Source organism: Myiozetetes cayanensis, unplaced genomic scaffold (assembly GCF_022539395.1).
Source record: "Myiozetetes cayanensis isolate MyiCay16 unplaced genomic scaffold, myiCay2020 scf9, whole genome shotgun sequence".
NCBI lineage: Eukaryota > Metazoa > Chordata > Aves > Passeriformes > Tyrannidae > Myiozetetes > Myiozetetes cayanensis.
This window is the reverse complement of record NW_026088185.1, coordinates 7106702-7133818: the sequence shown is the minus strand read 5'-3', so window position 1 is coordinate 7133818 and position 27117 is coordinate 7106702. Positions and strand designations below refer to the sequence as shown.

The window sequence follows — 27117 nt, the reverse complement described above, 5'->3', positions numbered from 1 at the left end:
AAATGTGCATTTCATTTTTAACTCTTCTTTAGTTTTGCTGGAGCTAAGGTGTTGGAGTTTTCTGTTGTTGTTTTTATTATTTTTTTGCCAAATAAATTTTGGAACAACTTTTACCTGGTCGCTTTACCACTTGTTTTTCTCACCTCTGTCATCTACTTCTGCAGTCATCACTTTGCAGAAACACTACAATGAAAGTCAGATACAAAATCAAATTACATATTGTATTTTTATGATCCAAAAAATTTGATCCTTCAATCGCTCCTGATCAAGTGCAACTGTTAGTGCTCTTTTCCACACACTTGAAATTTCATAGAAAAAGCCAGCAACCACAAAAGATGAAGAGAAAGGTATTCTACTAATGGCCTAGAGTTATTCAGGGTACATGGATATGAAGTGAATTTTATGAGGGAAATGGGGGGAAAAAAAAAAAAATCGCTCTTTACAGAGACATTTTGAAGGGGAAAAGTAACACAGCTGCTTGGTGGCTGAGAGCAAGCTCAGCTCTTGCTCGGAGCTCATGGGGGTTCCCGACTTACAGGAGAGGGCTTTGGTTCCACAGTCATGGGCAAATGCTGCAGGGAGCAAAGGGGTCCTTGTTGCAGATTAAAGGAATCAATGCAGAATATTAATGGAATCATTACAGGGAAAAGAAGAGTGAAGCTCTGCATCCTCATGGTGAGCCAGTCAGAGTGGGAAGATCCTGGAGGAGAAGGAGCAGGTGAGGCACCAGCGTGGCTGTCGAGCATGTGCCAAGAGGAGTCTCTGTGCTGGAGACATCGCTTTGCTGAGCACGTCTCTTGTCCCTGTTTATTGATGGCTCATTGCTTTAAACTGTGTCTGGTGTGAAACCTGGTACCTATCAGGGTTTCTGCTTGATGGTAGATTGCCTTTTATAGCCACATGGTGAAGTCATTCTAGTTTAAATTAAAAAAAATAAAAATACTTTTATTATGACATTCACTGTCATGATAGTAAATAAACACCAACTTAAATCCCCCCCAAATTCCCCAATAGGTCAGTGCTTTTCAAAAAGATTCTTACTGTGAATCATCCTGTGCTTCTCCCATAAAAATACATTTCTAGCACTTGACACACACTAAGAGTCTGTTTAAAATATGTTACAGGCATGGCAGGCAGTGTCTCTCTTCTAATTCCAGTGAACCAAAAGCCCATTTATGTTACCTCGTGTTGAGAGTAGCTGCATTGGTATCCTGTGTAAAAAGCAAATCCTCAAGAGCTAGGGCAGCACACTGCTGGCTTTGAAGGTAGATTTTGGCTAAAATCAGAATATCAGGATGATGAATATGACCCCAAAACCATATGCCTGGAATGTGTGATTGTGATACATCTATTATTTGCATCAAATCTACACCAGGGCAGGGCAATCAATTTCAATTGAATACTTGTGATTTATGTCACTGCTCATGAGCTGAATATTAGGCTCAGTTTTGTGCTATATCATGAATTTACATGCCCTGGAGAGATGATACAAAAAGAATATGAATGACCAGGCAGAAAAAAAGTCTTTGAGAGTTCTGTCCCGCACCTTTCCCTGTACCAACATTTTTCCTATATGAACAAAAGCAAAACACCGTTTCACAAATTTTTAGTTGTACTCAGAATGGGAAAAGAAGAGAAGTTCAGTGAGAAACTGACAATTCAGTCCTAGCTTAGAGAAGCAAACTGTGGCATATTGCACAAAATCCCAGGATTTCCCTTTGCTCTAATACACAGATTCCAAATATACAAATACATATAATACATACCACTTCCAGGGTTTGTTTCCTGTGACATACAGCCTATGCTGACCAGTAACCCCCCCCACCTCCCCCCTAAGTGTGAATTCCATAATTCTTGCTAACAGCACATCAAATGTGAACTGCATTGTTCTAAGATTTTGTAAGCCAGAACCTACATGTATAAAATCACATCTGGAGGTATCTCTGTTATGCAGAAAGCATATTAAAACCGTATTTTTTAACATATAAGCAGGACTTAGAGAATTTCTAAGTATTTGAGTAGAAAGCAAAAGAAAGCACAGAAAGGTATCACTTAAGTTGGCACAATACAGAAACATTTTGAAGAGAAAGAAAAGCTTACCTGAAAAAAGAAGATAAATACACAGTAGAGATTTAAATGTGTTATGTCTTTTGGTGCTGTCACTAATAATGAAAAAAGTGAGATGGACTATTTCTGTATAATATTAGAATGAGTAGCTAAAGTTATTCCTCAAAAATACCTTTGCTACTAAAGATATCTTGATACCTAATTTACTGCCCAGGACTCTGGTGACAGTATGAAGATGAGACAGACTCATTTTTCATAACTGACGGTGAATTCAGTGGAGGATTTTTTCTGTGGATTTTGATATATGCTAAAGGGACAAACAGATAGGAATTTACATAGTGTCATATATGCACAAAATCTCCAATACTGCTTTAACTAGTACCTAGGAAAACCCACTAAGGTTTTCTGAAATAGAAACTGCTGGATATGTGTTAGCTGTTGAACAACATAAATTAGTATTCTTTGCAATGCATTTCAAAAACATTACTTTCCTGCCTGCTAACAGCAACCACTTGGGATTTTCTTTTACACAGAACAAGCTTTCAAGTCAAAAAGAGCAGTAGAAACCTAAAGCAACTTTGGAGCAAGTTCTGTTTTAATTCATAGCACAAGTACATGGTTGGTATAATATTTAAGAATGACAGTGCTGTCTTTCAGTACCGCTGCCCAAAATACTTGGAGATATATCCTTTGAGAATGCAGAGAACATATCCTCTACGACGTACCCAGATAAATCAGCTCACCCTTGGCTGTAACTAAACGCTGTCTAGTGACTTGTGATAGACAGGGTTTTACCCTCTGACAGCCAGATTCATTGTTGGGACAGCAACCAATCGTCGGGTTTGACGACACGAGCCTAATCAAAGTTGGAGTATAAAAAGCCCCCTTGGAATATATAAGGTACACCAGTGTGGTAAACTGTCTCTCAGATTGCATTTGCTTTCACGGATCTGTTTAGTACTGGAAGGGAAAGGGGGAGGGGGGGGGGGGAAAAAAGAAGGGAAAAGTGCAGCACTGAATGTGAGACCATGCAAAAGCTAGTGCTCTATGCTTATATTTACCTGCTCATGCTGATTTCAGTTGATCCGGTGGCTCTTGATGACAGTAGTCAGCCCACAGAGAATGCTGAAAAAGACGGACTGTGTAATGCTTGTACGTGGAGACAGAATACAAAATCTTCCAGAATAGAAGCCATAAAAATTCAAATCCTCAGCAAACTGCGCCTGGAACAAGCTCCTAACATTAGCAGGGATGTTATTAAGCAACTTTTACCCAAGGCTCCTCCACTCCAGGAACTGATTGATCAGTATGACGTCCAGAGAGATGACAGTAGCGATGGCTCTTTGGAAGACGATGACTATCATGCCACCACCGAAACGATTATCACAATGCCTACGGAGTGTAAGTAACCCTGCTGTTTTCACCTCCCACCGCTCCTCCGAGAGAGTTGCCTCCCTGCTGTAGAGCCACACAACTCCTCCTCGGGCTCTCCCAACAGGCTGCTGGCTGAAGTCTGCTGGAGGGAGGGAGGAGAGCATTATTTCTAAAGAATTTGAGCCAGGTTCAGATGACGGCGTTACGAGCTTTTGTTTTACTGTTCCTTCTCGGCTCCTTATAATGTGTGTGCCCTGTAGCACTTTGGATTTGCTCACTGCCTTAGAAAGCAAAGGGAGATCTGCAGTTTAGTTGACTTCGTTATCTGCAGCACCCGGGGCATTTCCTATCATAAATACAAAGAGCAAGTGCAGAAAACGAGAGAACTATAATTTTGCGAGGGAGGTTTCACTGGTCAGTAACTTTAGAAGCAGCAGAAAACAGCAGAAATATAGCTTAGAGCACAAGATCTACCTAACTGCAACATGTTATAGCAAGTGCAAGTTGAGAGTTAAATTCTTGCTTCTCTGCTGATCCCATAAACTAGCACCACCCACCTCAGAGTTAAAACTATATATTTAAAGCAAATATGTGTGTAAGAGCCTTAAATGTAAACATGTCTGTGCTCTAGCAATCAGCTCACGTAGTCGTGCCAAGGAAGAATGAAGGCATTTACTGAATGAGCAGATTCTGAGTTATCTTCTGAGTGCTAAACATCTGCCATGGCTCCTACCAAGTATCTTTTGCACAGCTAATACTATAGTATCTTACGTTCTTCATCAGCTAAAGTATTTGGCTATGGCAGCTGTTTTTTTAAATAACACTTATGAATATGATGACAAAAAGGAAAAAGATGACAGGACATATAAGGCATGTTAGCAGTTACAGATATCGTTACATTATGCATACTGGAATAATATCAGTTGCTCTCACCAGCTGAAAATGTACTTATCAATGAAAAAGTAATTTTAAGTGAAACTTTTCAAGTTAATAATTATTAAGATGGGCACTTAACAGCATTATACTACTGCAGCCTTATCACAAAGTTGAGGTCTGCCAGCAATTTTATTCCAGTCTATTATGTCCAAGCCTTTATAACTATTTTTAATCAAACTGCTACATAATTACAGTGACTGACGAAAAGCCATTGTATTTCGTTGCTCTGAGTTCATTTCCTACTTCTTATAAAAAGCCCTTGAGCTATTTTAAATGCACTAAAGAGACAGGTATCTTAAGTGATGAGATTTATGAATGTCAAAGCCCTGCACCATTTAGGATTAGTACTACCCATTTTATCCTGGCATGGGAAGAGATTGCCATGACTAGGTATGACAGCTGCATCACAGGCTACAGGAAGGAGGAACGCAGCACTGCATGTGACTTTCCTATAATATTCTGCAAATGAAAACTAAATGATCCTTATATTAATCCTCTCCGTTATTTTTTTCCCATTGAGAAACGAAATTTAAGTGTCTGTGTAGTTTGCCCGGTGCTGTATGCTGTGCAGCACACTGAGGCTTGGTAGTAAATTAGAAATAGCTGGATCACCACACACGTGTTGAGTCAGCTTATGCAAAGTTGCTCTTCTGCATGCTTTATGAAGGTCCTCAGGAGGTGACCAGCAGAAGTGAATTGGTGGGAGGGAACAGCATAATAATTTTGTTGACATTCATTAAAGTTGCTGTAGAGTGTAAACCATAGGAAATGAATTTAATTAAATCCACTTTGTTACTGGTACTCCTTATAACATATTGTAATATTTCCTATACAGTTTGAAAGAAATTAGTCAGGTTTATTTTATTTATGCACTTCTTTCTTGTTCCCTGTTCAGTAATCTGTTCTTTCCATTCATTTATAGCTGATTTTCTTGTACAAATGGAGGGAAAACCAAAATGTTGCTTCTTTAAGTTTAGCTCTAAAATACAATATAACAAAGTAGTAAAGGCACAATTGTGGATATACTTGAGGCAAGTCCAAAAACCTACAACGGTGTTTGTGCAGATCCTGAGACTTATTAAACCCATGAAAGATGGTACAAGATATACTGGAATTCGATCTTTGAAACTCGACATGAACCCAGGCACCGGTATTTGGCAGAGTATTGATGTGAAGACAGTGTTGCAAAATTGGCTCAAACAGCCTGAATCCAATTTAGGCATTGAAATAAAAGCTTTTGATGAGAATGGACGAAATCTTGCTGTAACTTTCCCAGGACCGGGTGAAGATGGATTGGTAAGTTTATTTAGAAAAATCCCATTTTATTGAAAAGCATTTAAGCCATGTTTTAAGGATTAAATGGATGCATTGTTTAGGGAATGGAAGATAGAAGTTCTGTATATCCAATTCTTTCATTCTTTACTCTCTGATCATGCCAAAATCAATAATAGTGTCCCTCTGCCTCCGTTTCCCTATTTAAAAAAATTGAGAGAAATTGCAGTGTTTCAGAGGGATGTTGAGAGGCATTAACTAGAAAAGGTTTTGGTAATGACTGGTGGATGGTACTACCAAAGTAACATTGTTTTCAAATTTGAGAGCAAGTACTGCGTAATAGGCAGTTATTCTATATAAAGCTAAGAGAACAGTTATTGGATTCTTTCACTGATAAGAAAGATGCCTCCAATATGGCTGAGAAAGCAAGGCAATTTCTCCCTACTCTCTATGCATATATTTTATATTAATAACAGCAAGAACTATATGTTTTTGAAGGTGAGAGTATATCTTCTTCATAATGTTCAGTTCTGTACTTTTCAGGATGTGACAGAATGCATCATTCCACCTATTAGAAATACTGAATGGATAAATTCTCCTTGATACAACAAATAGTGATGAGAAAGCCTAAAATAACTAAATGGGTTTCTTTTTCCAAGTATAGATGAAAAAACTAAACCTGAAGTGTGCCTGTTAAACTACAGCATTTTCCTTGCTATTTGTTTCTGCAAATCACTAATCATCTACAACCTATAAAAATTCCTAAACTTACCACAACCATAAAGAATAAAACATAAAGAATAAAACATAAAGAATATTATTTTGAATAAAACATAAAGAATATTATTTTACTTCTGTGCAGTGGATGAAACTGTTGATCACAGAAATACAGAACTATTTAGATTGGAAAAGTCCTTTAAGATCATTGCATCCAATCACATTTATGTAGCTATGTCATGTTTAACTTCACAGCAGTACAATGCAATTAAAGAGAACTTAAAAACTGTGATATCTTAATTACACATCTACACGGGATGTACATCTCCTATACTTGAGAGAGGTCAGGTGGATAATAATGATGAGGAATGTCCTCATCACCTCCATCCATTCAAATGATAATATATGGGGGTAACTTGTGGCTATCATCATCTATAAACAAACATTTCAGTGGCAGAGCAGGGTTAGGAGCACAGCTGATAAAAGGAGAGGAAATTTGTCTTCTCCTTTCTCCATCTCCTGCTACAGGGATGCTCCTCTCACCAACTACCTCCCCATACCATTTACCTTTGGGAGGAGTGTCTCCAGCCACTCCACAGTTTGCAGCTGTAAGGGCAGGTATTTCGGAAGAGAGAAACCTGTGTAATAACAAAGTTAGTTGAGCCATTACGTACTCCTAAGGAATGGCCTTCGTGGGATGGCCTGGTTAGTACCAAACCAACACAAAGGACTGGAATCAGTGTGTGCAAGGGAGGAACTTCGGGAAAATTTTCAAACTCGTGATGGTGAGGGTTGCAATTTCCATGTAGTCTCAGTTGGTGCCTGTGGAAACGTACCTCCAGTAGGAAGCATGTGGCTTAGAGATCTGCCAAAAGTACATTCCTGGCCACAGGACTCTTCCAGGAGTCAAAATATTAGCTGCCCCTCCAAATTCATTCAGTCATGCAGTCATTCAAGCATGGCAGCAATTAAGGAGCAAATTTTGTCCTCTGTGGTCTCAACAAGAAACCTTCCTTGATATCCAGAAAGACTGAATTCAATATGATTTTAATGGAGAGAATTTCAGAAGGACTTACTAAAACTCTTATTATGAATTTTAAAACAAACAAAGCCAGCATTAAAAGTAAAAAATCCAGCATTCTCCAAATTTCTGAAATGTTCCTATGGCAGGTAACAGAAATGATGTGACACTGAGGTAATAGCGATTTCAGGAACAAACACATCTTAAAGTTCTTTATAAAGAAACAGCAGGAAAATGCAGGGATAAATGTAACACATTTGCAGGAGGTCAAGTTTTGTTTGCAAACTTGATTTCAGAATATTGATTCAATACATCTGCACCTGAAATACTATTTATTTGTGTGTTTTTACCAAACTTCGGTTTACTTCAGTAAAGACTCCAATTCTTTCTCCTCTCCTCACAGAACCCGTTTTTAGAGGTCAGAGTCACAGACACACCGAAACGGTCACGCAGAGATTTCGGTCTCGACTGTGACGAGCACTCCACAGAATCCCGATGTTGTCGCTACCCGCTGACCGTGGATTTCGAAGCTTTCGGGTGGGATTGGATTATCGCGCCTAAGAGATACAAAGCAAATTACTGCTCTGGGGAATGTGAATTCGTGTTTTTACAAAAGTACCCACACACCCACCTCGTGCACCAAGCCAACCCCAGAGGGTCGGCAGGCCCTTGCTGCACGCCCACCAAGATGTCCCCCATAAACATGCTGTACTTCAATGGGAAAGAACAAATAATATACGGCAAGATCCCGGCCATGGTTGTAGATCGCTGCGGGTGCTCGTGAGATCCTCGTCAGATCCACAGCCTCAGAAATTGTGGAAGCTACCAGAAAAAAAAAAAAAAAAAAGAAAAAAAAAAAAAAGGAAAAAAAAAAGAAAAAGAAAAAGTTATACCCCCTCAGCAATCTTTCAAACTGTGAAGTTACGTACACCAGGCACTGCCGACCTCCTGTGTGCTGTATGATAGGCTATCGTACAGAGTTAGTGCAGCACCAGTTACAGAACGTGAACTAAAGGACTATAGGGTTACCTGATGGCTGGTTTTGAGCCAGCAAAAGAGAAAAGCTACAATCAAAATCACCGGATTTAATGCAGGAAGTTCTCGCGTTATGAGGGAATCAATATTCAATTATTTGGATGCAAGTTTATATGCAGGTTTCAGTACACGTTGGTAATCAAAAGCAAGCTCCTTCTCATCTCAGGACAGAAGGAGTGGGCTTTTAAGTTCATTTCTTCACAGCTTCACTTAATATCATATTTACTGGAAAATATATACTGGTAACATATACACCACTACACAGTACCACCAGAATCATCCTTAAACACTTGAATATATAGTGCAGACTTGTGAAATGTATCAGATGAAATTCCACATAAATGGACAAATCCTGAAATTAGGGATGGCATAGTGTATTTAGTGTGTTTCCATTCCTTTTTCTCATTAGTATGTTAGTAATCAATGGCAATGGTGCTACATAAGCAGGCTGAGTAAATAGAAAGATAGTTATACAAGTGAAAGGATTTAGGCTTAATAATGAATTTGCCCTATCCTCAGGTACACTACTCAACATTCACAAGAAACAGACATTTTTTAAATGAAAAGGAATAGTTTTCTAGATGTAGTAAAACAGAAGGCAGCAGAGAAGTCCAACATTCAAATTGCAATCCCACATTTTAATCTGCCTTTGCAACATTACCATTTGCACTATGGTAAACCAATGCAAATATTTGGTTGCTACAGATATTGTTTAAAAAACCACTTTGATATAACTGACTTGTTTAATATGTATGCATCAATATTTTGTAAATAAATTTTTATTTTTTAATCACTGTTGGTATATGTTCATCACAAGAAAAGAATGATTTTAACCTGTACTTTAGTTTAATAAAAACCCCCAGTATTCTTTTCATAATATAATTTTCTGGATTTTAACACAAATAATTTGTAGGAACAACGCAACAAAGTAAACCATATGCTGAGAGTTACTACATTTTATAAATTTTTTACTTTGGTATGAGCCATCTGTGATAAATGATGGGTGTTGACATGTTTATAAGGTTCTTTGGGTTACTGTTTTTATGGTCATTTTGATCCACAACTGAATTTCCATACTTTGAATGTTATGTTCATAAATAATGATGATACCACAAAAGATTGCTATTAAATGCATTTTATTATATTTAAAAGTTTGCAGCTAAGTATTTTCTGTATTTGACTAAGAATAGTACATGGATTTCCACACAAATTCTGTATATTTTCCTTATAGTAAAAAATAGTTAATTGAAATAATAATAATAATAATAATCTATTTCCTAAAAATTCCATTGCATTTTACATGTCAAATAGAACTGACAAACCAGGTGTTTGTTTAGAAAACACAACCACTGTTTAAACATCTTCATGTTAGTGTGATGCACGTTTTTGTTATATTCCAAAATTCAGTTTTGAATTTTCCTTTGTGTAAAACCACCCTAAAATTGCAAAAACTCTTGATTTTCTTTCCCTTCCTCTTTTACATATTTTCTGCCTAGGTGGTAAATATTTTGTATTGAGTTTTTTACTTTTTTAAAATTTGTATGTAAGGACATTAAAACGAAGCTTCAGCGATGAGGTTTGGAACTTAAAAGCAAACAGATTTTCTGCAATTTCTTTTGAATGATTAGGAGTTCTGGTAAAGCTGAACATCAAGCAGATGTTCAGCTTCTCCTGATGCAGTTCATCAGAGTAGGTCTCTGGGGCCCTTAAATACACTTTCAATTTAGTTTCCCACAAAACACCATCAGATTAAATGAAAATCCAAAAACTTGTGGAATACACACTTTTGATGAAGCCACAAGAAGTAAAAGTACAATGCAATTCCCCTCTCCATAAGAAAAAGTTACAGAATTAAAGGAGATGTTTGCTGAAGTTAATGGCAAAACTTCCACTGGCTTTAAGGGAGACCAACACTTTACCCTTTGACTTTTAACTCGTGACATTCAGGCACCGAGTAGTCCCATCCTGCCCATATGAACTATCAATAGCATCTCCTTGCATGAGGTTCTTAAACCATTCAGAGACTTCAAATCAACCTCCATGGTATACCCTGTAGCAGGACATTCATTAGCTTTAATTGGGGCAGTTCATATAGCAACAGCTGCAGAGATGCAGCAGCATGAATTTGGGAGCTGATGGTGAACAAAATGTATTCCCAGTCTGCACCACAGTCCTCTTACAACACCTGCAGGATTATTTATACTCATGATACCTAAAGTGAAGCTAATGCAAGTTCAGTTACCCCCATATAAGTGACATCATTGGCTGCTTAGTAATAACTGTGCCCCACAAAAAAGCACTGCATAAAAAAATGGAATTTTTTTTTTGTTGGAATCGGCAAAAAAAAAATTAGTCCAAACCCAAGAAAATAAGTAATATGAATTCCAAAAAACATCTACTCCAACCAACATTCCATCTTTGTGTTCAGACAAATTTTATTCCATGGAAATTTTACGCAGTACGTTTCCTTTATATTTTGCCAAATTTGAAATCACCATATAGCAGTCCTGGCTCCCATGTCTTTAATATGGACCTCACATACAAGTGGCCACTCACAGAACATGTACTGGGTTTTGATCTTTTTGATTTTAGGTGCTGAATGATTCATAGGTAATGTGCTTATTGACAGTCAATTTGAGATGTCAATGATTCATCCTACTCTCATTGTTACATCCTAATACTTCCAAGGCTCTGATCTGAGAGACTTTAGCAGCATTTATGAGTGCTTTGTGTGGCTCTCAAATCTAACTATTTAAGCTCTGTATTCAGAATAATGAAAGTAGGCAATAAGGACATTTTCTGAGAAATAAACAGCATCATTTCCTTGCCTGGCGTCCTAAGAATCCCACAGGAATGAACCAGGTAGAATCCAGCTTCACAAGAGAGTGTTCAAGTGTCCCAAGATGTACTTGCACACCTGCAACAGGTCAGTCCCTCATCTCAGTTTTGCCTGTGCTCTTCCTCTTGGCTCTGCTGCCCAGTTCTTTCCCTCCCAACATGAGCCAGTTCTTTTCCAGTGCTCTTCTACTCCTACCTCTTACCCAGTCCCAGTTACGCTGTGGTTCAAGTAGCATTTCCCTCCCATTTTTCACAGTATTTCCCACCCCATCCCAACCAATGTTCACCCCATGCTCTGCCCCACAGCCCCTTTAGCAGCGGGAGCAGCCCCCCTGCAGCACTGCTCTCCTGCCTCTTAACTAGATCCAAAGCATCCTGCTGCTGCTGGAGGCTGTGGTTAAGGGGGAAACCTTCCAATATGCTCAACAGAGCCTTTGGGGAATTCAACAGCTGAACACAGAAGTCATCACCACTAAGCTTAAGTGCACTGCAATTTTTCCACAGATGTACTGCTTTGCTAAACATGAACAGATTTCAAAGGAAGAACTAAAGGCCAAATCCATTCAGAGCTTTAGGTAGCTTTTCCTCAATTCTGTAGGGTCTAGGTTTGGGTTTTGTGGTTGTTCTTTAGGGGTTTGGGGGTTTTTGAAGGGTTTTTTTGGTGGTTTCTTTTTTAATCAGAAGGGTTATTGAATTGACTCATTCTTGGATCTGAATGATCTCTTTTGGTTAAATGTCTCAAAAAATAAATCTCCCTGAGACTTGGTTTGGACAGTTCAGTCCAGGCAGAGATACTTTGTTAAAGCTACAGCAAAACAGAGCAGAGTATTATAATCTAAAGTAGTGGATGGACAAACTTAATAACCAAATTATTCCACCTCAACTTATAAATTCAGTGAATACTAATTAAAAAAAATAGGAATTACTACATTACTAATTAGAAGCTTTAGAATAGCAGGTGTCTTTCACAACAAAAATTCAACTGTGTAATTGTAATGAAAAATGTAATGAAAAACCTTAGTTATCTGCTTTAATTGACCTAAGTTAGCTCTGTGCTTGCACTTTAGCTTCCTCCCAACTATGTTATCTACAGAAAGTAGATACCTATACATTGATCTTGGCAAAGAGCCACTCAGTAAATTATAATGCAACCACATTTGCTTTTCTGTGCAGCCTTCCCCTGCAAGAACCAAGATCATAACTCTCCCTTGAAATGCAAGTGTAACATGTTTAGACCCATAAAAATAAGATGTTAACAAGCTCTGGAAACACTAAAGCACAAATTCTCTCTCCTATCTAGTTCATAAAAGCCATGATGAGATCCAAAAGAAAAAAACTTAAGGCTGCAGGCCAACTTCTGAATTTGAATAGGCAAGAAGTACAGCTCTGTTCACTCTTGGCTCCTTCTAAATAATCAAAACAAGTGATAGTGCTAACATCTGTTGTAGCAATCTTGCAGAAAAAAAGAAATGGAGAAGTGCAAACATGCAGTTCATTCAACAGGGAGGTACTCCAATTAATCACTAGGTGTATTGATAAATTAAACAGAATCATTCTTTTCAGTGGTTGGACAGGGCGAACTTGAGTGATGAAGAACTACTACAGGGGGTATTCTGTCGGTTTTCAGGGCTCTAGAAGGATAGGCGAGAACAAACCTTGAAGCTCTCTGTAGATGAGGTGTCAAGAGCAGCAACAAGTTTTACAGTTGGTGTAAATCTGGGTGATTTTCACCAGCCTTTGCCACAAAGGCTTTCTGAAGCCAGAGGAAAGACCATTCCTTTTCTTCAGAAGTCAACATAATTCACACTACACATGCTTTCAAAACAATACTTTCCAGAGAAAGTAAAACAGCTTCGTGTCCATGAGTCAACCTGTGATGCATCAGTTCCTAATCTAGAGGCTCTCTATTCTCTATAACTATGCACCAAAAGTAACCAGTGGCCCTTAAAGTTGTTACCTTTTCTCCCTCTAGAAATTTCTTTCACTTACAAGTCAATAACCAAGTTTAATTTCGAACCTGTTGCTCTTCCATCATATTTATCATACTACCATGAGCCTATAAAAGTAAAGTCAAACCCTCTTCAAGAGCTAAAAGGATTCTGATGAATCATATATATGATGGGAATATGAATTCATATAGGAATCACAGGTATGTGATAGTGAAATCATAGGTATAACATTCATTTTAAAGCAGTTATGCAAAGGACGTTCTGCTTCTATGTGTTCCAAGGAGATGAGTATAATATAAAAATTAAAATTTAAAGGAGCTAAATAACTGATAGGATGAAACCAAGGCAGCAAGAAAAATATTGTCTTCCCAAATCCAGGATGTCACTTGAGGCATTTGGTAAACTTTTGCTTCCTCTACATTAAGAATGCTTAAACCGAAAAGTTCTGCTCTTTGCCAAAATTAAAAGATGTTTTAAAGTAAACCTAATTCAAGCATATGATGTTGTATCATAATCTGAATATGTAGCAATCCAAAATATAATTGCTCATGACTTAGCTAATAGCTTGCACTTAAGGTTCATGACTCATGAACCCCTTCCGCAGAAATTCTTATCAATTTTTCATCCAGGAGAGGAGCAATTATCTTCCCAACCAAGCAATAGTACTAGGGAGACAGCACTGCCAATTCAATGCCATAAAGCACCCTGAAATAATGCTCTTCCTTAAGGATCATGCACAAGAGCATGAAGAGCAAAGACTTTCATTGGGCTTTGGCATCAGCGTGTGCAAATAAGAGGTTTATTCTGATCTCAGTCAAACAGCAATCTGCTCTCCTGCTAGCATTTTCATCATCATCACTTTTCATGTTGCTATTCATCAAATTTGGCAACACTGACATATGAAACAGCAAAACTGAACACCTGGTTGTCATGCATTATGGCATCAGGTTGCAGTTTCGCCTCGCACACAGCGCCAGGTGGTCAGGGGAGCGGGAGGCACGTCACACACATGCCTTCGGGCTGAGCTCAGCTGCCTACTGTCTGCTGTTGTCATATGCAGGGCACAGCCTAGGTACTAGCCCAGGGAAAAATGCCCATTGCTTCACTGCTATAGGTGACACCCACCACAGTTTGCTGCTGGTTGGCCAGAGGTTTCTGGTTTGTTGTGCTGTTCCCCCATCACAATGGGACAACAATCTCATATCACCGTGCGGCCAGAGGTACCAAGAGCACGGGCTGTTCCCACTGACAGGAACATAAATTGATCCTAATCAGGTCTCTTCCTTCTAGAGAGGGATTATTCTGAGAGAACCTTAAAATGGGGCTTTTCCCCAGTGCAGAAGCCTCCCTCTCACCATATCACAACAAATGTTTTATACAGTGACCTGCAGTCAGATCTTACGGATCTGAGTCCTCACAGCACTATATATCAACAGTTGCCAACAAACTTGATACATCAAACTAATAATATTTATTTAACCTGGTTTTTGCTACCTGGTACCCATTCAGACAGCACATCCCATTTATAGTTACACCATTTTCCCAGGGAGACAGAAAAGGCACCTACCCAAAATACTCTCTTCTGAGGTCACTGTGTTGTCTTTGACATAATTTCAGGATACTTGCCTCACCTTTTATCTGTTAGCTTTTATGCATAGCTTATGGCTTATTCATTTATTAATCCACTCCTTTGTACTGATGTATTTTCAGTTCTCCAACACCTTATCAAAACTGGAAATACTATTATTAAAGCATCCTCACAGAGCTCTCCTGGTTTCTGAGAGCACCTCACTCTTCTTGTTCCCAAACAACTGTCTCAACTTTGCTTATCAATTAACTCAGACTCAAGCTCTAGTTGCCATCAAATACTAAGCCCAAAGGTGACTATCACCTTAGGTTTCTGTGCTTGTCAAAAATTAATTCTGTTATAAAGAAAGAAAAAAAAAAAAAAGGGAAAAACTTTTTTTCATGAAAATTTTCACAAGAAAGTTAAAATAGTGCACAGAGATTTTTGGATTCCAGGGAAAAGAGTATTCATGAAAAAACTATAGTTTTTTAGTACTTTATCCTCATAAAAAAATAGCTTCTGAAGGGATTTACTGATTCATATTTTAAAATAGCAGTCTTAGGAACATCTACCAAAAAATCTGAAAAGGTATTTTTCAGTAAAAGAACTTCTCCATCTTAACCACAATTTTGAACAAGGTGTTGGTCTGTGAACAGATCCTGCACCAACTGGTGCCTTTTAACACAACTTTCTTCTCGCCACAGTGAGACTCCTCGTACCTTACTTCTATCAGTGGGACTGCGTGAAGACCACTGGCCTTTACAAAGCGCTTCAGAAATCTGTAGCTGTCCTTGACTGCCCCCTTCCTTACACATCCCACTGCACTTGTACAACATCTCATCTGACTAGAGCTGCAGTAATTGTTACTACCACATGAACACAGACGACAATCCTCTTTCCCCCTCCCCCCACCTTGTTTTGGGTGAATCTCAAAACAAATTACGCGTATAGAAGGTACAACACAATCCTCAGCATCCTTTGCCTGTATTAGATATGGCTAAACTTTGGATCTTTAGCTGAAAAACAACCAATAATTGGTTCCACAGATTTCTCTTGACTGTGATTAAGAAGGAGCTTAGTTACAATAAAATGCAATTACCCAGTTTTGGCTATGCAGCCTTCATGAGGCTTTTCCGCTCCCACGGCCCCTAATTCTGGTTTGGAAGGCAATTGTTCCTTGGCAGATTTAGCAACACATTCTCCACCAGCTTACAGCAAACACCAGTGTCTCTGGCTCACCCACAGCTTGCTTATACCACAATTTGCAAGTTATTCATTTTAGATCACAGTTATTATAGTGACAGGGAGGGTGGAATGCTGTGCCACTTGAGACCGATTCTTGCAACTGTACCTGGTACTGCATTTTCACAACAAAACGTGCCTCAACACAAAGTCATAACTAGCACAAAACTTGCAAGAGGAATTAGGATTCTCCAGGAATTTGCAGAGCCATTGGGATGAAATTGATGTCTCCCAGTAAGGGAGACATCATGGTGGGTGTCAGAACCAAGAAACGAGGAAGCCTTGTTAAAGAACTAGATGAAACTTCATGATCCCAGGTTGACATGGTGACTTTAACCATCCCCAACACGTGCTGGAAGGGCACTAATGCAGGGTACCAGTAACCCTAGAGATTTCTGGATGAGGGTGGAGGCAGGGTGGGATGTGCTCCTCAAGAGACTTTTCCCTGGCTCTGCTACTCACACCTGGATAGGAGTGTGATGACCCAGGGTAACTGTTTTGTTCTAACCCAAACATTCTATGATTCTATGACTATGAGACAGTAAGGCAAGGGGAATAAGGGAAGCAAAATAACAGAGAATCCTTGGGCTTTGGGCTTGTTTCATCAATTGGCTGGTGGGATCATGGTGGAAAGGTGGCCTCAAAGGGGAAGGGACCCAAGAGAACTCACTGATCCCTGAGGAAAACCCCTGCACAACTTGGAAATGATCCCACCTAGTCTGCAGAAAGGGAACTTTCTATTAGGTAAGAGTTAATACTGTCAGTGTTGGACAGCAAACCAGAAATTAACCACATAATAAACAAGGCAACTCAATATTTTGACAGTTGTTCCTTTGGTTGCAAAATTTCTGGGTTCTTTCTTGCAAACTCAAGGAGGAAAAACTGACGTTTGAAGTCAGTGAAATGACTTAAAAGCTTTACTGTTAGAGTATTGTTTTGTATGTGCTTCACCTGTTCAAGAGTGCTATACAAACCGAAACAAGAATGACACTGGAAAATTCAGCTAGAAACAGATAAACCCAAAGGGAATAATTTCAAGGACAAACTTCTGTCCCTTCCTTGAGCCAAAGCATGATCTTTTCATGTTCCCATCCACCCATGCAAATATGACAGGATATCAGAACACCAAATCCAACAGTTCTCATTCTATGAAAGCATCCCTTCAACTTCACAGTACTGCCTTTTACTACCATCAGACCTTTTATTTCACAAATCACAAGGTATGTAGACACTTACAGCCAGTTTATGGAAAAATATAGGTGAATTTTTCTTCTGTAATTGAAAAACACCATAACAAAAAGGGGAAAGAAAACCCCCAACCGACCACATCAACACTCAAATCAAAGCACAGAGTAATCAACCTTTGCTTTCCTAAAAGGTTGCGAAGCAAAAATCAAGGTTATGTAGCATTAACATGGAAATTAGAATAAGGGACCTTGAAATGCCAATGTTTTTGATTATTACTGCAATGATGACAGAAAAGTAAGTGTTTACTGGATCTGAAAAGCCCCTGTTCCACTGGTCCTCCTGTTGTGCTGAAGCATCTGGCTTTAAACTTGTATTCAGTAGAGAAATACATTTTACATTCTACAGAAGATATAAGTTTACAAGCATCCTGCAGATAATATCCAGAAGGCCATAAAAAAAAAAAGTGTAATCAATCAATGAGAGAACCAATCTCCATCTTGCACCTAAAATTATTATTCCTCTAAAATCATTCTTTCTCTAAAATCGGGCACATACTATCTCCAACAGGATGTTTTAAAGACTAACACCAATAACTTGATAACTTTTCCCCTGAAACTTGAAAAGGGGACATATGGATGGAATAGCATCTTTTAAACTCTCCTGGCATTAATACTCTCTTTCTGCTGTAAGCTACAGGAAAGAGGTAAATTGCATTAATATTTTCAAAAAGATACCCCTGAAAACAACCTTTTCAGCCCAAATGTCAAATAAATTGAAAACAGACATTTTAGATAGTTAAGTCTAAGACACAGATTCCACTCAGAAGCAACTACATCTCTGTGTCAGAAACCACAACTGCCTAAGTCTTGTTATCCCTAACACCAAACCTGCTCTACAAAGGAATAACCACACAACACAAAATCTTCCTTCCTTTTACTTAACTGTGTTGTACTGCTGGTTTTCTGTTTTGGTTTGGGCTCTTTGTTTGTTTGACTGATTTTTCTTTTGTGTGTGTTTGCATTTTGTTATTAAAAAAATAAATGGGGAAGACTTCTAAATTTTGTATTTCTTTTCTCCTGGATGAATGCACTCTCAAGCTATGGGATAACTCTCCTGAAAAAGAACTACTACCTAATGTGGATAAAGAATTATGTATTACTTGGGGTAAGGAGAGAATGGTATAACCTCATTCACCAGGTAGGAGGAGGAATCTTATTTTCATCTTTTGTTCAAGTTAATTTTTAAGTCTTCTCACTATTCAACAGCGGTGCAAGTCATGAGATTCCCAACAAGTCCCCCAGCTCTGCGAGCTGCATGAACTTCAGACAATAAAGAAAGTTACATAATTTTTTTTGTAAAAAAAATCCCACTGAAATGCTTCCAGTGAATTTTTTGAATTCTTAACCATGTTCTTCAATGATTTTTTGTTTGGTTGTTGTTGGTTTGTTTTTTTAAAAAATTAACCTTTTTACAATACTTTTCCCCTCTGCCCAGATGGTCATATTTAAGCAAAGAATAGAACAATGAATAAAATCCCCTTGGACTCAATAACAAAATCCTGGACTGGAATCTGAATTTCATGACCATTATTATGTAAGTGAGACAAAAGTCTTCAATTCCAGATTTCAGTTGTGCTAAAATACTCAAAGCATTCTTTATCCTATACATGTGGAAAGAATGTAAGAGAATATTGCCATCATGATGGTTTGCTTTAACACACTACAGTGATTACTACAAATCGACTTATTTCATCCCAGAAATTTAGTCAGGAATACCAGAAAACCTCCATGAGCAAATGGATAGAAGCACAAACATTTTTGATTTATTTGATTTCTGGTTGGAGTTCTTTGTATCCGTGTTCTTACCCATTTTTCCTTTGACTTTGGCTATAGCTGTTAACAACAAAAGTTTCACTCTCACTGTTAGGAAGGTGGCGGAATTTGGCTGCTCAAAGTCAAATTTTTAGTTAGAATTTTTTAATCCTTTTTTAATATTTCACATATCTGTGATTAGAGGACAATCTGACTGTGCATAAACCTTTAGTTGAGGAAGTGGTTTTAACATACAGCTTTGACTTCAGTATTATTCTATGGCCTCATTCCTGCTTAAGAGTTCAACAGAGCAGGCTATAATTTATAGTAAATTACACGTAAGGTTACAGAATTCTGACAGTTTTACTCCTGTGTTGTTCAATGCACTAAGTGACCTTATCATGAGGTTGCTGACCTGACACCCTTGAGAAGTACAGCAGATTTTTCTCAGCTAATGCCTGGCCTCACTCAGCAGTGCAGGGCAGGCTCGCTCTCAAAAGGGCAGCACAACAAACCCATGTTCCTGTTACCCTAACTAGTGCTACACAAACAAAGAAATGAGAAAGACACATCTTACCAGTTCAAATAAACATGGTAAGAAAATTAGGAGAATATGTATTTGTCACTCACAACTCACATTTGCACTGAAACTGTCAATCATATGGCAGAAAGATTACGCCTTAATCAAAACCATAATTCATTGTGTATTTCAAGGATATATTTTTCAGATCATTGTGAGCATGAACTCTGACTGGCATGGACTGGGATGCACATGCACTCTGACAAAGGGATAGCCTGTTATCTTCCGTGCCACTGCTCAAAAACTCCAGACTGTTGCCAGATGCTAAAAGCATGGTTTGTACTAATGACAGTAGAGTCACGTGAAATACTGCACAAAGAAATATAAACATAAATTTAAAAGAGTTGATTTGACAATAATAATATTTCCCCACTGAAAACAAAAAATATTAGATACATAGATTTTGAGTCATATAGAGAATACTTGCAAATTCCTTAATTATAAAGTCCACCCTCACTTAATGCGTACTGTAGATACAAATATGCATCACCATCACAAGATGGTATTGACAAAAATAACCTTAATGAAAATTTGAAGTGTAAAAGAACTTCTGTATCCAGCTGAAGACTTCCCAATGAAATTAGGACAATCCTATACTAATGGTACAGTCAGCGAAAGATTTTTCTACTCCTTTTTTTCAGGAAACCCTGCATGAAATGCTGAGATCTGGAAATGTACCTCTGGCTGTGGTAGCTGTTCTTAACCCCACCAGTGGAGTTATGAAATTTGAAGCAGCAGCCTTTGTGTTACCCTAATTCCCACTTTGATTCCTAGTTAACTTTTAAAACAAAACTATGCAGAAGTCTACTTTCAGGACTAAATCAGAAAACCATTTGAAACTACTGTGACCACAGGGTGGTGAAAGGTAGGTTAGAAGATAATACATGCTCCAGACTTTCTCTTTTTGGGTGACTGTGACTCTAGGGGGACACAAGAAGCCTCTCATCTTCCTGCATTTTCTGGTAATACACTCAATGTTTCCTTGAGACAGTGGGTGATGAACCGATTATAACCCCCATTGCCCTGCACTGCTGGGGAGACAAGGTAGAGAAAATCATGAGGGAAGTTAAGTCTGGGAAGAGGTGAGGGCTGGGGGAAGGTGTTTTTAGGATTTGATTTTAATTTCTCATTATCCTACTTTGATTAGACTGGTAATAAATTAAACTCATTTCCTCAAGTCCAGTCTGGTTTGCATAGTGGGTGAGTGATCTCTCCCTGTCCTTCTCTTGACCCATGAGCCTTTTGTTATATTTTTTCTCCCCTGTCCAGCTGAGGAGGGCAGTGATAAAGCAGCTTTGATGGGCACCTGGTGTCCAGCCAGGATCAACCCACCACACTCACACACTATAACTTCATAATACCACAAAATTTTCACAACTCTAGAGAAATAAAAATTCAACAATTTCTCCAACTCCTAATGTGTACTTAGAGAATATTTAAGAATTATGAGCTTTGACTAGCTCTATACTTCACTAAATTAGGTTCATTCTACTGGATGCACATACTGCTATAGCAGAAGGATCCTACATCACTGAATGCCTTTAAGAAAAAAAACACAAACCTACTGAATGACAAACTTAGAATATCTTAAGTGTTTCAGTGAGGATACATCAATAATGGGAATACAGTGCTTGCTTTTGAAAGTACTATTCCAGAAGGTGAGCTGACTCTAAAAGCAGTAGGAAACTGCAATACTCTAAGACATTTCTTTTTTTTCTTTTTGTTTTTCCCCCTCCTTCCTCCACCATCAATATGGTTTACAACAGCCTATTCTGTAGGGTCAATGTACTGGTGTGCTATAGAAACCTCAGCTGTGGAAGTCCAACTTCCAAACAAGTAACTAAATCACAGCAGGGGCAAGCCCAATACCATACCTTGAAGTGATACATCTACTCTGAGCACACCATGGCAAAGATTCCTCCAGGATTTTCATTCCTTTGTGATTTGGATAAAACGCTGCCAGGGTGTTTTCACCGAGACTCCACATCACCTCAAAAGAATGCTGTCGACACCTAATCTCATAGCACAGAGTGCCAAACACTTTACAATCTGTCCATTTTTCTGAAGCTCTTTGTCATCAGGTGATCACCATCCTATATTCAACTGGAAATTCAATTTCCACCTCTAGAGCTAAAAACTATCAGGTGATAAAAAGCAACTCACTGTTTAAAGGACATTGTCACAAGTGGCCCACTAACAGCAGAGACTTAGCGGTGCTCATCAAGAACAGAAACTGCAAACACTTCAGAACAAAACATTACTAAAGAGCAGGTGAACACTTGCATTTAGGACAAAATGCACTTTAATTCTGAAACGTAAAAAAGAGGAAGAAAGGGGAAAATATTTAGAAAATATGAATCATTCCTTGATGGGACAAGGATGGATAACATGCCATCACCCCCACGACCTTCACCAAGAGCAGCCGTGCAACACAAGGTATGATCTGGACAGCTGCCAGCTCCTTAGCCTTCCTCCAGGACCTTCAGTTCTTGGTGATTTTTGCCTTTCCATAAAGACACCTGCAATTTGTTTTATGTTGAGCACTAATGGGATCACAACAGTGATCTGCTGCTTTTAGCCTTTTTTCGTATAATACCTACAGTGGTGGCATAAATTATTTGAATATGGTTAACTTGGAAGAATTTGCATGGTTTTATCATTACACCCTCTGCATTAACAAAGTGATAGTAAAGAAAAAAAAAATCATTAGTTTTTAAGTTATCAGCAGAAAGGAGCAGTCTCCCAAAATAAAATTTGCTCAACAGAGAACGCAATTTTGCTATGCAAGTACAAAACTCAAGTAAACACAAATTTGCCTCATCTTGCCAAAAGGTTATTGAAAAGAGATTCAAGAGGAGCAGGAAGCAGAAATTTTTAGGATTCTGCAGGCATCCATGTGTCCTTCTGAATCCTATTCCTGTAATAGGAAGCCTTCCTAGTGAAAGGAGACACCTGCTTTTCCACAGTGCACAGCTCTCTTATGGGCCATGAATGATGTGATACATTTCAGCAGTGGTTTTCATCCTTCTGAATCCAGCGGTAATCCCATTTAAAATACAGAATGGATTTTCCAAGGTAATAAATTATAGCTGTTATTGACATAAGTTTTTTGGATAAATTTTTTGTTACAAAATTTAGAGCTTTCTAAATACTTGGATAACTGGTCAGTTGTATCTTGGCATCCTGCTTTCTCTGTACTGACATTACACTACTCAAGCTGAAAGATAACACATTTAAGGCAAGATAATAGACTGCATTTTAAAGATGCTGTTTACACTTGATACGTTCACATTGTAACATGCTGAGTCAAACATTTACAAACACCTAGGAAACTAAAAAAATCAGTGGAAAGCTAAACTACATTATATATTTAGCAGTTGCATATTCATCTGTTTCCCAAGTCCAGAAGTCCAAGGCTAGAAGAAATGTTGATTATTAAGAACCTTTCTTTACTTAGAGTTTTAAACCAAGTGGTCCTGTTTGAGTTTGCTTAGGCAAGCCATACTGAATTTAAAGTACCAACTCTCAGTTAGCCAGTGATCCCTTCCTTTCTTGCTCTCCTTCTAGCCTGAGGAATATTACAATCTTCGCTGTGCAGGTTTTCATAAGACATATAGATCCTAGAAGCATAAAAACAGATGCTCTGAATATAAGGCAGTACATCAAACAAATGAAGTCAACTTTACGATTGCACCAAAATCGAACACCTATAGCACAAACTTAGTGAAGCCAAGAAATGCAGGTTGAAAACAAATTACTGTTAGTTTTCTAATTAGTGTTAGTCTAGCAACTGTCACTACCTGTCCTGGATTAGGGATAGCAGCTCTGCTGCAAGTTTATGCAGCATCTCCACCAAAGTCCTAGTGCTGTAGGACTAATACTAGCATACAATCAGAAGCTGCCACCAGACTGTCCCAGTGAGACCCACTTTCAAACATCATTCAACACATGAAACAGCAGCAGCAGTGAGAAATTCAGGGGTAAGGCCTTTTATAGCTGTAGCTCAGTCTTAAGTAACACAGGTTTAAAACAATTACCTGAAAATTCAATCAGTAGCCCGGAGCTCTTTTGAAGGGTTTCCACAAACACTCAATTACTTACAGAAAAACAAACATCCAGTTTTGTAAAGCTTTTTGCAAAGTCTATTTGATGAGTTTATTTTAGTATTATTTCACATGGCTATGCTCATTTCAGCAGCACAGAATGGATAATGAAAATCATTCACTATCATTGCCTTTCCAGTTTCAGCTCTAGCTGAAATATTAAGCTATCACATAACAGTGGCAGCTCTCCAGGCAGGGGGAAAAAAGTGCTTTGCACCTGTTTACAAATGTATTTAGTCATTATCCATCATTACCTTGATTCTACATCTGATTAAATACATTAATGCAAGACTTTCCTTTATGCCTGCTTCAGTGCCCTCTTACACTCTAAGTCTTCACTTTGTAAATGAGAGGGAACCCCAAAGGCACTTGCCATTTTGCCTTCCTGCATCAGCATGGAAGGCTGACCCTGGTTGGATGCCAGATGCCCACCAAAGCCACTCTATCACTCCCCTCTCTCAACTGGGCAGGGGAGAGAAAATGTAATGAAAGGTTCGTGGGTTGGGATAAGGACAGGGAGCTACCACTCACCCATTACTGTAACGGGCAGAACAGACGGGACCTGGGGAAATGAGTTTAATTTATTCCCAATCACATCAGAGTAGGATAATGAGAAATAAAGTCAGATCCTAAACCCATCTTCTCTCAGCCCTCCCTTCTTTGCAGGGCTCAACTTCAACATCCTGCCTCACCATGGGCTGCAGGGGAATCTCTGCTCAGGCACCTGGAACATCTCCTCCTCCTTCCTCACTGACCTGTGTCTGCAGGGTTGTGTCGCTCGCACATTCTCACTCTGCTCTTCTCCAGCTGCAACAGCACAGTTTTTTTTCTCCCTTTCTTAAATACTTTATCCCAGGAGTGCCACCACCTCTACTGATGGGCTCAGCCTTGGCCAGCGGTGGGTCCATCTTGGCTTTCTCAGACACAGGGGGAAGGTCCCAGTAGCTTCTCACAGAAGCCACCCCTGTAGCACCCCCTCCACCAAAACCTTGCCAGGCAAACCCAACCTTCTGTGATTTAAAGAAATCCTTCATTCAGCATTTCCTTGAAGATCTTTGAAGCCACTCACCTGCTGACATACACCCAACAGACATAAGCAAACTTCTCTTAGATGCCCCTTTCCAACAGACACCTCATCACTGAAGACGGACTTTTGCTGCTGATCTTACTCCTCAGCTTCAGTAATTTACACAAGCATCCTTCCAAGTACAGCAGTGGAAGCAAAGGGTATTTTTATTTATGAAAACACTCACCAAATCCCTCTTCTCATTTTTAGTATTACAGTTGCTCCAGCAGTTTGAATCAGGTTTGAACCATTTTGAGAGTCAGGAAACATGGGAATTGAAATTGAAATCAAAAACGCAAACCAAACATGATGACAATATTTAGTTATTTTAGAGCCATAATATGATGTAAGGAACTACTGGGAAAATTTAAAATGAAAACAGTTCCTTTTCTAAACTTTATCCAAGCTTCTGACATTGCTGCTAAAATAAAAAAATACAGGAGATTATTTGAGAAGCAAATAGGACCATAAGCAAAATGTATGAATTTCACCAGCCCAAGACTGATTAATTCCAGTCACCACTTATCAGCTACGGTCAATCTATTTTCCCTTCATTTATCAGACTGTCTCCTGTTCTTAGGCAATGTGATAAAAAAAATACTTACAGAGGAATGTATCTTGAAAATGTTTTGCCCACACCAATCTGTGTAAGTTGCGTATTTGCTATATATAATTGGATTTTCTTGGCATGACTGTTCCTTTAAGTGTGACTGTACACTGTTTGCTCTCCTTATTACTTTATAAGGGTAACAGAGCCTTAACTGTATATCAGCAGGATTGGTTGATCAGTTGTTTTGTTTTCAACAAGACTTAGATTTTTTTAGACTTCAGAGTTTTTAATCTGTATTCCTTCAGCTGACTGGGATGACAGGGAATAGGGTAGGTGACAGAACAAGGATCATTGCAACTATACACAAATTTACTTCAAAGGTACATGCATGTTTCAGCATAAATAAAATTTATTCCCCAAACAATTGCCCACAAACTCTCATCTGTGGGATTCAAAAGTAATCCATGCTGAGTTTCAGACAGAGAAGTGCTATTTGAAGACTGAGGAAAGCAGACTATCAATCCCTTCTACAATTCTGCATCAAGACATAAAGAACTGATGCATGAACCTAACTCTAAACAGTAACACCCCAAAAACCCCAAGGAACTGCTAAAAGTTCCTAGGGAAGCAGCATAGACTGTCTGAGCCTCAGAGGAACAGGACTTCAACATGTTCCTTGTTATTTGATAGCTAGTCTTAATATAGTTAGAAGGGTCTGAAATAGATGAAGGCTGAATTTATCAAGGCAGGATTGGTAAAACCTAAAACTTTTATGGAGCAGGCACAAAGAAATTGAGGGTATTAAAAAGTTCTAGGAAACAATGAAAACAATTCATTTTTCTCTACATTGAACCACAAATATCCTTCCATAGAGTGTAAAATTTAGCATGGTTCAGAATAAAACATGGGCTTTGAGGAGAAAAATAAGACAAATCATTTGGTTACACTGAAAGTCTAAAACCACATTTTACAGAAAGGCGAGAACACACCTAAATCTTATCGCAACATAGGGTACGAGGTACTTTCCACAAGATCCTCTCCATGTGATCTCTTCCAGTTGAAGCAAGAGCCATACAGAACGCTTTACTGATTTAAAATTCCCAGTACTGAGAAAGGGTTTTCTCATTGTGGGTCCAATGATACAACAGACAAGTGAGGCTCCACTCAGGTGGAGCTGTGGCTTCCCAGAGGGTAGCCCTGGGAAGCACAGGATGGAGCTGCCACAGCATCCAGAAAGGACATGGACAGCAGGGACTCTGCCCTACACCTACACTGAACAGAACAGGAAAAAACCCACCAAACCAGGTTGAATGGAAGACAAGAAGCTGTTCAGGGAACGTTTCCTTTAGATGCTCTGTGGGACAGAGCCAAGAGAGTTAGAAATGCTAAAAAGGGACTTGGTGCCAGAACAGCCGCTGAAAGCAAGAATGGGATCATTAAGGAGATGATCAGACCTGAGGGCAAGGCAGCCATAATATCCTTTCCAGCCTGGAACATGGAATACTCAAAAGTGGTTTGGAGGAGGGAAAGGTGATGTCATTGATTCTACTCATCTTTAGTTCTTCAGCAACAAAAACAAAGAGGGTAAAGCCACAGGGTAGGTGGTAGCAGCATTGTTTGGAACAGTCACACCCTACATCTGTACGACTCACACACCCAAAACTACATTAGCACGTACACTAACACAAGAAATTTCATATTTCCAGGATGAAGTGTGTGCTATTATATATATTTATTAAGTTATCTGCATATTTTTTACTTATTTCATATTGTCCAAGAGCATCACAACACACTCTTCAGT

At 38.8% G+C, this 27117-nt stretch overlaps 1 protein-coding gene across 2 annotated transcripts; it reads left to right on the top strand.

Annotated features, from left to right (window-relative positions):
• The first annotated feature begins 3073 nt into the window (after nucleotides 1-3073).
• Nucleotides 3074-8215, top strand: MSTN (myostatin). 2 transcript variants are annotated; one of them, XM_050340073.1, is made up of 3 exons: nucleotides 3074-3468; nucleotides 5300-5673; nucleotides 7791-8215. In XM_050340073.1, the coding sequence occupies exons 1-3, from the start codon at nucleotides 3096-3098 to the stop codon at nucleotides 8169-8171; spliced, it is 1128 nt and encodes a 375-aa protein (XP_050196030.1). In that variant the 5' UTR covers nucleotides 3074-3095; the 3' UTR covers nucleotides 8172-8215. The 2 variants fall into 2 exon arrangements, with proteins under 2 accessions (XP_050196030.1, XP_050196031.1); XM_050340074.1 differs by having other exon boundaries at nucleotides 3096-3468; nucleotides 5597-5673; nucleotides 7791-8171.
• The last annotated feature ends 18902 nt before the right edge of the window (nucleotides 8216-27117 follow it).